At 42.8% G+C, this 12,062-nt stretch overlaps 1 protein-coding gene across 1 annotated transcript; it reads right to left on the minus strand.

The window, feature by feature from the left end:
* Nucleotides 1–583: 583 nt before the first annotated feature.
* G6pc1 (glucose-6-phosphatase catalytic subunit 1) lies at nt 584–9,453 on the minus strand. Its single transcript, XM_047543595.1, has 5 exons — nt 9,124–9,453; nt 6,710–6,819; nt 4,593–4,698; nt 3,607–3,722; nt 584–2,102 (listed from the first exon to the last, which is right to left on the minus strand). The coding sequence occupies exons 1-5, from the start codon at nt 9,357–9,359 to the stop codon at nt 1,591–1,593; spliced, it is 1,080 nt and encodes a 359-aa protein (XP_047399551.1). The 5' UTR covers nt 9,360–9,453; the 3' UTR covers nt 584–1,590.
* Nucleotides 9,454–12,062: the final 2,609 nt, after the last annotated feature.

A 12,062-nucleotide genomic window follows, 5' to 3' on the forward strand; every position in this document is an offset into this window, starting at 1 on the left:
TGCTCCACTCTACCTGTGTATGCCTTATAAGTCTCCCTATCCCGGCTGGGAGTCCTGGGCAACTCAAGACAGAGCACCTTCTATCTCTAAAGTGAAAGCACAGGCACAGAGAAACCAAATTATTTGATTAGAAAACAGAAAGCTCTAGAAATTTAACTGGGTCAGAATTAGATCCTTCAGATCACATTGCATCTACAATATAGTAATCAACAAGATTTTTTTTTTTTTTTTAACATTACTGGGGATTGAACCCAGGGTCTCTCTACCACTGAGCCACATCCCCAGCCCTTTTCATTTTGAGGCACAGTTTTGCTAAGTTGCCCAGGCTGGCCTTGAACTCATGATCCTCCTGCCTCAACCTTCTGAGTAGTTGGGATTATAGGTGTGTGCGCCACCCCACCCAGCTTCAAGAGGACTTCATTCTTAAATAAAATGTCATTTTAATAAAATACTGCACATACATATTTTTTTTCTTTTCAAAGATGTTAAGAGCAGGATGGTTGGCATGAATGATAACATATGGTACTCTAAATAAGTAGTAGCAAAAACAAAGAGTCTCAAATAAATAGGCTTCAGGGTTTTGTTGTTGTTGTTGTTTTGTTTGTTTGTTTGTTTTTGAGGACATACCCTTTAAGTCAGCAGAGACTGGAGAATAGGCATGAAGGAGTTGACTTTTCCTCTAAGAAAGTGCTCTTGGTTGGCTTGGGACATAGAAAGGAGTCATATTTACTCTCCAGGAATCGAAAGTAACATCGGAGTGACCTTCTGGAGAGAGGAATTCTGGCCCTTTCCTTGCCATTTCACCCAAGATCTTAGAGCTTACCTGCAACATACAAAATACTATCAAAGAGTCACCCTTTAGGCATGTGAGGATGGGGAGTGAGTGGAAAATTCTGGGGAAAGTAAAGTTGGGCTAATAAGGAAGAAGATGTAATGTGATAAAGAGAAATCAACTCTGCCTGAATGTTCTGACCTGGGACAACATCTTAGTCATTGCAGTCATTTAGAAATCTAAGTCAATACAATGACCATGTATTTGGAATAGAAAAATACCCAAAACAGTTCTCCCACTCATCACCTGTTAAGTATACTTTGAGTTGGTCTACCACTATTGAGAGGGCCATATCTAAAAATATTCAAACATATTTGAAGTCATTTAGACATTGCTTGGCATGTAGTTTGCACAATATGTAAGATACTAAGAAATCCTCCTTGATTCATCCCTTTTCCTCTATCAAATCCATGTGGTCCTTTCTCCTTTTCATGGGAGGGATGAACACAGGTAGAAAATGCTCAGTTGGGATTTTGGCCTGGGCTTGTGAACTTCCCTACTGGAAATCTTGCTTTTGTATTTCTTACAGAAGAACAGAGAAATCCAGAATGACCCAACTTCTAACAGTCAAGGCTTTCTCAAATGGCCTCATTAGCTTTTCAAAAAACACCATCCAATACAATCAGGATTGAGAAAGGGGAAGAGGGTCACCTGAGCTGACTTTAACACCTCCAGCCTCAAAATGGGCTGGTAGAAGACCTTAGTTCCACCTTGGCACAAGTCACTGAATTTAAATACTGAAGACTCCTCCACATGCTTTACAAGGACTTCTTGTGCGGTTGGCCCAGGACACGGGCAATACAGTAGGGAATGAGACTGACAGATGCCAAGGGCACTGTCATACTCTTGCAGAAGGACAATGCATAGAAGATCAGCTCAATTTGGGATGGGGGTTTCAGAGAGTCAAAGAAGTGCAGGAGAAAGAGGGAGGTCACGATGCAGCTGAGGCGGAACGGGAGCCACTTGCTGAGACTCCCTCTGCAGCTCTCCCTGTACATGCTGGAGTTGAGAGCCAGCCCCAGGCCGAAGAGGGTCCCCAGGTTCTTGAGGAGGCTGGCAAAAGGCGTAGTGTCAATGTGGACCCATTCTGGCCTCTCACACCATCTTTTGGCTTTCTCCAGAGTCCACAGGAGGTCCACCCCCAGCCCCTTTAGCACCAAGTAAAATCCAATGGCGAAGCTGAACAGGAAGAAGGTAATGAGAAAATATTTCTTGAGACTGGCATTGTAGATGCTCCGGATGTGGCGGAAAGTTTCAGCAACAGCAATGCCTGAGCAGGACAAAGAATGACTGTGAGAAATGGAGAAGATTCTGGACTTTCACTAGACATGGATCAGGAGCAATGGGTAGCATGCCATCCATCCTAGCATTGTGGAATTAAATCATTGATTCCAGATCAGAGGGTTCTCCTGGGACACTCTCACGATGGACAACTCACTTTTACTAAAACAGCTCATTTGGTCTTTGAATGTATTTAATTGCTACATAGTTCTTCCTTGTGCTCAGCTGACATCTATCTCCCTCTAATTCTACCTGTTCGTCTCAAGTCTTTCCACAGGAGTTAGTAAATTGTGAATCTAGTCACTCTGTCACACATTTGAAGACAGTTATTTCCCTCTCTAACCTAAACATTCCCAGGTCTTGTCTTGACTTATCATTTCTATTCATAGTACTGGGGATTGAACTCAGGGCCTTGCACATGCCAGGCAAGTTCTCTACCACTGAGCTGCATCCCAATCCCCAGATTTTTCATGTGACATGGTTTCCAGATTCTTCATCAGGCACAGGATCCACTGCTAATTACTGTGTTGCTTTTAAGGTTACCATGAAACTATTATGTCCCTCCTCAGTATTTTTATTGGCTACTATGTTCTGCTCTTAGGGGAAATTCCTTAATTTCCTTAAGGTCTTATATTCTGTATCAGCCACAGAAATGAAGAAATTCTTCCTTACAGCTACCCTAATTTTTTTCTGCCTCTTATTAATTTGATCTAAGAAAAATGTGGATATACAAAACCCTGAACCTATGAGATCAGATGAAGGTATCTGTTAGGGTTTGCAAATGAATGTATTTAAATAAAGAATTAGCCTAGGACACTGTATTTATTTGCTAAATTTGATAGATGCCCTGAAAACAAAATTAGGAGCCCTTTCCAATTGAAGCTCAGTAAGAAATAAAGAATGTAAAAAGCTAAGAAATTTCAAGCTAATTCAATTGGGTGGGTTAACTTGATGTTTTGCAACCTTTCTGGAACATACTTGTGTAGATGTGGGAGAACTATAGAAATTATTTCAAATAGCCACACTTGGTTTTCTTTCTTCCCCTCCACCTCTCCCCAAATTGGAGATTGAACTTGGGAGTACTCTATCACTGAGCTACACCACAACCCTTTCTATTATTTATTTATTTATTTATTTATTTATTTTTGCATTGCTGGGGATTGAACCCAGGGCCTTGTGCTTGACAGGCAAGCACTCTATGAACTGAGCTATCCCTCCAGTCCCCCAACCCTTTCTATTTTTTAAGACAAGGTCTCACTAAGTTACCCAGGTTGGCCTCAAACTTGCAATCCTCTTGCCTCAACCTCCTGAGTTGCTGGGATTATAGGCATATGCCATCATACTAGGCTAGCCACTCTTGACTTTCAAACTACTGAAATGCTAACAGCAATGAGAATACAAAGAATCTGGTTGCAATGCTGGGAATTTGAACCGATTAGGGAATACGGGATGGGATGGGTAGAAGGGAAGGAGGAAGTTGGAGCAGCTGATACCTGATAAGACTCCTGCCACAACCTGGTGGGGGAAATGAGCAGCAAGGTAGATTCGTGACAGACAGACATTCAGTTGCACAGCCCAGAATCCCAACCACAAAATGACGTTCAGGCACCTGCAACGGAAGGGGGAGCCATAATAGAACCCAGACGTGGATCCTTCAGCAAAGAAAACAACCCCCGGGCGAATGGTGGAGCCGACAAATTCCATCAGTGGAATTTTTGTAGGTTGCAGCCCCTTCTCAAAGGCGCAAAGATGTTTGTGGTAAGAGGTGAAACTTTGCTTTAATGAATTTTAACCAACCAATTTGATTTGTTTCATAAATAAGGATTTGCACAGTTTGACTGTTTTTATATCTGTTTGTTTAACCCAGATGGAGCAACTCTATGGTTAGTACAGAAATGGATTTTTAGTTAATCCCTTCTGTTAACTCATTACTTGATTTTTTGGGGTTCTGGGGATCAAACCTAGAGCCTCGCACATGTTAAACACTTGCTATATCACTGAGCTACACACCAGTCCCACTGTCTGATCTTTTTTTCGGGTGGGGTGGTGGTCAGGGCTTGAACCCAAGGATGCTTCACCACTAAGCCACATCCCCAGTCCGTTTTATTTTTTATTTTGAGACAGCATCTCACTAAATTGCTTAAGGCAATCCTCCTGCCTCAGCCTCCCGAGCCCCTGGGATTACAGGCATGCACCACTGTGCCCAGCTCTACTACCTGATTTTTAGAAGCGCCTTCATTGATGTTAGGCTTCATGGGCTTGTCTGCAAAGCAAAGGTTGCACTGGTGGGTTCCTTCCATACCTAACAGTCTGTGACTCTGTTGTTCACCCTTAGCAGAAGCACCACAGTTTTTCTCAGTGCCAACCCAAGGTGTGCGAATGGGCTTGGGGGAATGTGAGGTAAAGTAAATGGTGTCTCCGCTACAGAGAGAGCCACCTCCTGCCTTCTGCCACTCAGGCCAGGGTAGTGAGTTCTTACCTAAATCTGTATGTTGGCTTTTCCTTTCCCCGAAAGATAGAGAGGGTAGATGTGACCATCACATAGTACACACCTGCTGTACCCATGGCATGACCAGAAGGACTTCCTAAAGGGCAGGAAAGAGACAAATATACTAATGATGAAAATGTCTCCAACCGAGAGACTGCCAGAGACATGATCTCCCCAACACCCCAGACATCTTCCCGTCCATCCTTCCATTCATCTACCCGTCTGTCCATGCATCCAACCGTCCACTCACTTATCTACAATTCATTTATTTAACAAATATCTGTTGAACTCCTACCATATACCTAGCATTGTGCACGGCTCTCCAGAGACGTTCCCTTCTTTTGTGGCTGTGTATGTCTGGAGATTACACAAGGAATCAGCACACCAGGTGTGCAATTACACACTGCTCTGCCTGCCACTCCTCTTCTACCTGTTCCTTGCCCCCTCTGCTCTGGTCATGCTGGCCTCGTGACTGTCCTTTAAACAGACTAGATGTGCTCCCACAAGAGGCCCTTGGCCTTGCTATCCCCTCTGACCAGACAGCTTTTCCTCCAGAACTTTCCCCATCCAACTCCCCTGCCTCCTTCAAGTCTTGAGTCAGATCTCTCCTTTTGATGAGTCCTACTCTGGCCACTCTATTTAACACTGCAACCAGTTCCTATTCATGATTCTCCTACCATGAGGAATAAAGGGCCCTGAGATGTGCTATCCAGATGTGACCGAAGGGCTTATGTCCTGGCTGAGGAGAGTGTAGTTGCACATGGTCCTTATCTCTCACCTTTCTAGAGGCAAAGGTGAAGAGAGTCACCTTGATCAACCCCTTCCCTAGGGGCAACCTGTACCCAACAACTGGCCTATATCAAGTCATGAAGTCCTGGCCCCCTTAACCCACTCAGGGCAACCCTGAAGAGCCACCCCACAGCTTCGTGTGGGGTTGGTTGAGACTGAATCACTGGAATTTTCCATTTGCCAGGTTGGCCTGTCCCTTCCCCTCTACAAGTATTGCTCCATAAAGTCCCTAAACTCCTGCTTGCTTGTCTCCATGTGAGTCAGCTTTGCAGGGAATCTTATGGGTTAAGCGGTCTTTTTTAATTTTCATGTAAATGATCACCTTCTAATATCCTATATACTTTAAGTATTTATTATGATTTTTGTATGTTGCACCCCCCCATTCAAATTTCAACCTTATAAGGGCAGGGATCTTGTTTCTGTTTTGTTCACTAACAAAGGTGCCCCTGGCACCTAGAACAGTGTCTGGAACATAATAGGTGCTCAGTAAATCACAGCTGAATGAGTGAATATGCTCTAAAGTGGATTAATGGTCTGTGAGAGCAAATAACCTAGGGTCATTTCCCAGTATGGGGCCAGGGAAAGGGTCTCTGAGGGCAGGGATAGAGTTGGATATTCCTACTATAAACTAAAAAATTAAATCTATCATTTGATTTAATAATTCATGTCTGGGGCTGGGGAGAGAGCTCAGTCGGTAGAGTGCTTGCCTTGTAAGCACAAGGCCCTGGGTTCGCTCCCCAGCACCCAAAAAAAAAAAAAATAATAATAATAATAATTCATGTCTGGGGCTGGAGTGGAGTGTAGCTTAGTGGCAGAGCACTTGCCTAAAATGTTCAGTCCCCAGCTCTGAAAAAAAAAAAAATTCATGTCTGTAACCAATAAAATGCAGGCAAGCAGAGTGGGAGGTTGAGATTAGATGGTCAGCTCAGGGAAACGTGTTGACTGGGCCAGGCTGTTGGGAAAGACAGGCAAGGACTCAGGCTTCTATCACATTCCCCTCTCTGGACAAAGGGGCATGGCACAGTTACTCTTACAAGTTCTTTTCCCATGGGAGTTCCTGTGCCTCTCTTGGACTAGAAACTCGGGTCCTGGAAACATCACACAGATTTCTAAAGTGACAGTATCATGTTATTCAGGAAGGCCTTCCTGAAGTGAATTAAAATGGAGTTGTACCATATTGAAGACTGTGACCAAAGCGTAAAGTAATAACTCTCCCTGTGAACCTTCAAGGTCAGCTTCATTCAGGAGGGCTGCTGATAGGTGTCTATGGTGAACAAGATTTACCCATTTGCTGTCTCTATAGTGCCTGGGACTCTCACCTGGTCCAGTCTCACAGGTGACTGGGAACTGCTTTATCAGTGGTACGGAAGTGTTGCTGTAGTAGTCGGTGTCCAGGACCCACCAGTATGGACGCTGTCCAAAGAGAATCCTGTGGAAAAGCAAAACCAGCATCTGGAGTTACTCAGTGCATGCTTTTAACCAAAGTCTGCACTTTCCTTTTCCTTTCTTTCTTTTTTATTTTGTTTATTTATTATTTATTTATTTATTTATTTTGAGACAGGGTGTCAGTTGTGTAGGGCCTGGCTAAGTTGCTGAGGCTGGTCTCAAACTTGTGATCTTCCTGCTTCAGCCTCCCAAGTAGCTGGGATTATGGGCTTGTGCCCAGCTCAAAATCTACACTTTCAAGAAGAGAAAGAGGTTTGAGGACATCCGTGAGTTACCTCCAGAAAGGGGACCCCGGGTGACTGGGGAGAGGCCCAGAGGCAGAGAGTTTTTTTGACACATCCTTTGGATAATTTGAAATTTGAGCCATTTTAATATATTGTCTATTCAAACATAAGTGAATATAGAGATTGGTCCTGGTGGCATGCCTATGTCCTAGTACTCAGGAGGCAGAAACATGGTTTAAGTACAGGAGTTCAGGATAGTCTGAACAATATAGCAAGACTGTTTCTTAAATAAATAAATAAACAAACAAGCAAACCCAAGATCTGGAAATCCATATTAATTGCAATTAATTAAAGTGAACATTATTTTTCTTTCTTTCTTTTAAACCTTCAGAAGACGTTTATTTGGAAGGATGCATACAGAACTATGTTTTACAACTTGGACTTGAATCTATACTGCAGACTCCCTGTTTTTCTTCAGGCCTTAGCGAGTCTTGCATTTCCTTTGACATCTGAGAATGCGCCTCAGCCTCAAGGACAAGCCCCTCCATGAGGCCAGAGACCTGGACTTCATTCCCATCAGAATTGGTCTCTGTAAGGTTGCTCTGTATCCTCTCTGGTTTGAAACAGAATATTTTAGACAAAACACTTCCTCTTTAAAAGGACCGCATATGGTTTTCACTGTGGAAACAAAAGTCAAAGGTCCTCAGAATGCTTCCCTTTCCTGGTGATGGTGGAACAGTGATTTCTTACTGAAATTAGGGTTCATCAATAACTTTTACCTCTACTGACAAGGAAAGAATCATGAGATCAGATGTTGAGATAAATCTTAATCTTTATATTTTTAAGGGTCATGCTGCTGAATTATGGAAGTTACAGATAAAATTTAGTAGCTTCTAATACAGGTTTCAAGAATCTCATTAATATGCTTGGGCACGGGAACCTAATATTTTTTTCCTTCTCTAAAGGACTTTAATTGAGTAGGTCAAAGAATATCAGAGCTGAGGAGCTGGGGCTGTGGCTCAGTGGCAGAGCACTTGCCTAGTATGTGTGAGGTCCTGGGTTCGATTCTTAGCACTGCATTAAAAATAAATAAACAAAACAATTATTTGGCCTCAGGTTGGGGCTCAGGGGTCAAGCACTCCATTGATACATGTGAGGCACTGGGTTTGATCCTCAGCATCACATAGAAATAAATGTACTGTGTCCATTTACAACTAAAAAATTTTTAAGTAAAAAAGAATATCAGAGCTGAAATAGATCTTAAGAATCACTAGGGGCTGTGGGTGTAGCTCACTGGTAAATTCTGGCAAATGTTAAAATTGGGACTCCCCCTGACCCCTGAGAGTCAGTATATCAGCTTTGGATAATACACAGTTTTTAAGAACGTTGCCTCTGAACCAGCCTGCTTTGGGCTTCAGTCCTGGTTTTGACATTCACTAACCACTTGGTCCTACCAGTAAACTCAGTGCCTCAGTCTCTTCTGTAACATAGTAGTAACTATTGCACAGACCAGCACATGGCCCAGGACACACTGTTTAAAAAATGTTAACTATGTCTATTATTATTAAGATTCTGGAGATAACTTAAGTGTATAGGTTACAAAACAGAAGCTCAGAGAATTGATAGAAGTTGCTAAGGACATATAGCTGGTAGGTGGCAGAACAAGGTTGGAGCTCAGTTCCCTGGATTACTTTTCACTACTCCATACAAAAAGCATTTGTTTCCTTTTTCTATACATCATCTGTCCTCTTTCCTACATCTATCTTATCTATTTTGACTTGAAGTAATGAAACTGTGCTTCTTTGCTTTTTAAAGCCTGTAACTCAGAATTTTCATGAAATTCAACTGTCCATCAACACCTTCAATTCCTATGAAATAGGCTTTCCAGTATTTCCAACTCCCTGGCAAGATTTTCTGTCTTCCTTCTCTATGCAGAGAATCCCAAGTCAAGAGGGGAGAAGCGTGTGGCTTCCTGAATAGCATGGGGAATGCAAATCTGATGGAGATATTTCCAGAGAGAATGCCAGCCTCTGTCTTTGCCCATCTCTCCTCATGGTCCTTACCACTTAAAGACGAGGTTGAGCCAGTCTCCAATCACAGCAACCCAGAGGAGTTTGATGCCCACGTTTTCTCGAAGATGGAACCAGATGGGGAAAAGGACATAGAAGGCATTCCGGAGGTCAGCAATCACAGACACTAAGATGAACCAGTCCTGGGAGTCTTGGTAATTCACCTGGAGGTAGCGAGTTGACTGGATCCCAAAGTCATGGAGAACATTCATTCCTTCCTCCATCCTCATTCCCCTGGCTCCTTAGGAAGCTGTCAGCAGAGCCGGTGCAGTTAGCTCAGGCTTGGTGGTGATTGCTCTGCTATCAGTCTGCGCCTTGCCCTAGTTTTATATGCCCTGTATCCAGTCTGCAGTCAACCCAGCCCTGATCTTTGGACTTAAAAACCACTTTTGTCTAAAATCTATTGATCAAAGGTGCATCACCACCAAAGGTGCATGTAGGTTGATACAAACATGTTCAGGGTGATTTACGTAAAATAGCAAAACAAGCACACAAAAGCAGCCTGATCGGCCATTGGCAAGGCCAATTATTAACTTGGGCATGCTGCTTGACGGTGCAAGGTGCTGCCCTCCTGGTTCCTGAAACCAGGCCAGAGACTCAGGACAGAGTCTAACTCCACCATGGTTCTTGCAAAGGAGTCTGATTTTCTAAGTCTGCAACTGTACTTATTTAGGGACAAATAAAAGTTTTGGTGCTCCAGTTACTCAAGTTTCAAGTTGTTAATATAAAAATATATAGTAGTAAGTTCTGTTGTCCTGGGAACTGTGACTTTGTTGGTCCTTCCTTGACTTCCTTAGGGTCTGGGTTTGCCTCCAGTTTGGGAGATCAGCTCTTTCCAGTATCAGTTCTATATCTCTTAGAGTCAGAAACGAACAATTTTAAAAAAATGTAGTCATTAATTCATTGAATGAACTTAAAGTTAAGACCTTTTGGAGTTTTTAATTTGTTATTTTTAGTTATGCCTGACAGAAGAATGTATTTTGACATATCACACATGCATGGAGCATATGTACATGGTAGAATTACACTGGTTGTGTATTCATATATGAATATAGCAAAGTGATGTCTGATTCATTCTGCTGTCTTTCCCATTCCCAACCCACCTCCCTACCCCCGACTCTCCCTTGTCCAAGCTGATGAACCTCTACTCCTCCCTCCCCTGACCCCCTTGACTATTATGGGTCAGCATCCACCTTTGTTTTTTTAGCATGATGGTCTCCAGTTCCATCCATTTACTGGCAAATGCCATAATTTCATTATTCTTTCTTGTTGAGTAATATTCCATTTTATATATGTACTATTTATATATGTACTATGTTTTCTTTTATTCATAGCTTAGCTATTATGAATTGAGCTTTAAACATTGATGTGGCTGTATCACTTTAGTATGCTGATTTTAAGTCCTTTGGGTATATGCTGAGGAGTGGGATAACTGGTTCCTTTCCAAGTTTTCTGAGAAATCTCCATACTGCTTTCCAGAGTGGTTGTACCAATTTGCAGTGTATTTTTTTTTTTTTTTTTTTTTGCTGTGCTGGGGATTTGAACCCAGGGCCTTGTGCTTGTGAGGCAAGCACTCTACCAACTAAGCTATATCCCCAGCCCCGTATGTATCTTTTTCTCCACCCCCTTGGCAACATTTATTGTTACTTGTATTCTTGATAATTGCCATTCTGACTGGAGTGAGATGAAATCTCAATGTAGTTTTAATTTGCATTTATCTAACTGCTAGTGATGTTGAACATTTTTTCATGTAAATGTTGACCATTCATATTTCTTCTTCTGTGAAGTGCCTATTCAGTTCCTTAGCACATTTATTGATTGGTTATTTCAGGGTTTTTTGTTGTTGTTCTTATTTTGGTTTAACACACAAGTTGAAACAATAGAATGAATGTATGTTCATGTAACAACAAGGTAAGTACATGACCCTAAATAAGAACACCAGCAAATTGGTAGCTAGGGATTCTGGAGAAAAAGTTAGAATGTTTAGCTATTTTTTGAGACTGGGCTCCAGTATCTTAAGCTTCTTTTTATCTGTTTATATAATGAGCATACAAAAGGCCCCCAAAACTTGCACTGTGCAACTTAGGACTCAGAAAGGAGCTGAGGAGTGAATTGGGTGATGGATTCATGCATTTTCAATGATAAGAGCCAGTAGTAATAAAACTTTTAAAACTCACCTGAATTTCCCATCAGTAAATTCATACTGACAAGTAAGGGGTAAGCTGGGGACAATGAAAACAAACTCAGAGCTCATTAGTCTGTAGCAAAGACTGACAGCACTCCACGTTGGAAATTATGTAATCATCGTCCTGGAGGTATAATCTGGTGCCTCATTGCCACCCCTGGGGTACCCCACTAGCTCAAGCAGACTTCAATTGTCCTTGACCATATTGTCTCTGCTGGTCCAAGCAAACTTATCTTGCCACAATCTAACCTGGAGAGCAGGTGAAAATGGTGGTGGTCTTGAGTAGGCTGCAAAGGAAGCCTGTGCTTGGCAGTGTGGGGGGTGGGCATGGCACCCTGCATTGTTAGAGCTGTGGGGCTACAGGTAGTGGGCCTCGGCAGAGCCCCTTCCTTCTGCTAGATACGTCTTCCTAGAAAGTATTGAGTGACTATAATTGTCCTCCCTGGGACTGGAATTTCTGCAGTCTGAGGTAAGTTGAGGGCAAATAGGGCAGATCTTCTGATAAAATATCCAAAGGCCACTGTCTGGGTCTCTGTAAAGCTGTTGAGCCAGGACCTCTAGGTCAGGAGGGATTCTGTCATGTGCCTAGCATATGGGGAGCAAGGGGAGAGCCCTGTCTTCTGAGGAACCTCAGGGAGAATGCGCAAGCTGATAAGGAGTCCTAATGGGGCCTGATAACCCATTCTGGGCATGCAGAGACAGTGGGAAAATCTGTGGCAGGCTTCCCACCCGGCAGGAACAGTGGTGG

This window comes from Sciurus carolinensis, chromosome 3, assembly GCF_902686445.1.
Source record: "Sciurus carolinensis chromosome 3, mSciCar1.2, whole genome shotgun sequence".
In the NCBI taxonomy this organism is placed as follows: domain Eukaryota; kingdom Metazoa; phylum Chordata; class Mammalia; order Rodentia; family Sciuridae; genus Sciurus; species Sciurus carolinensis.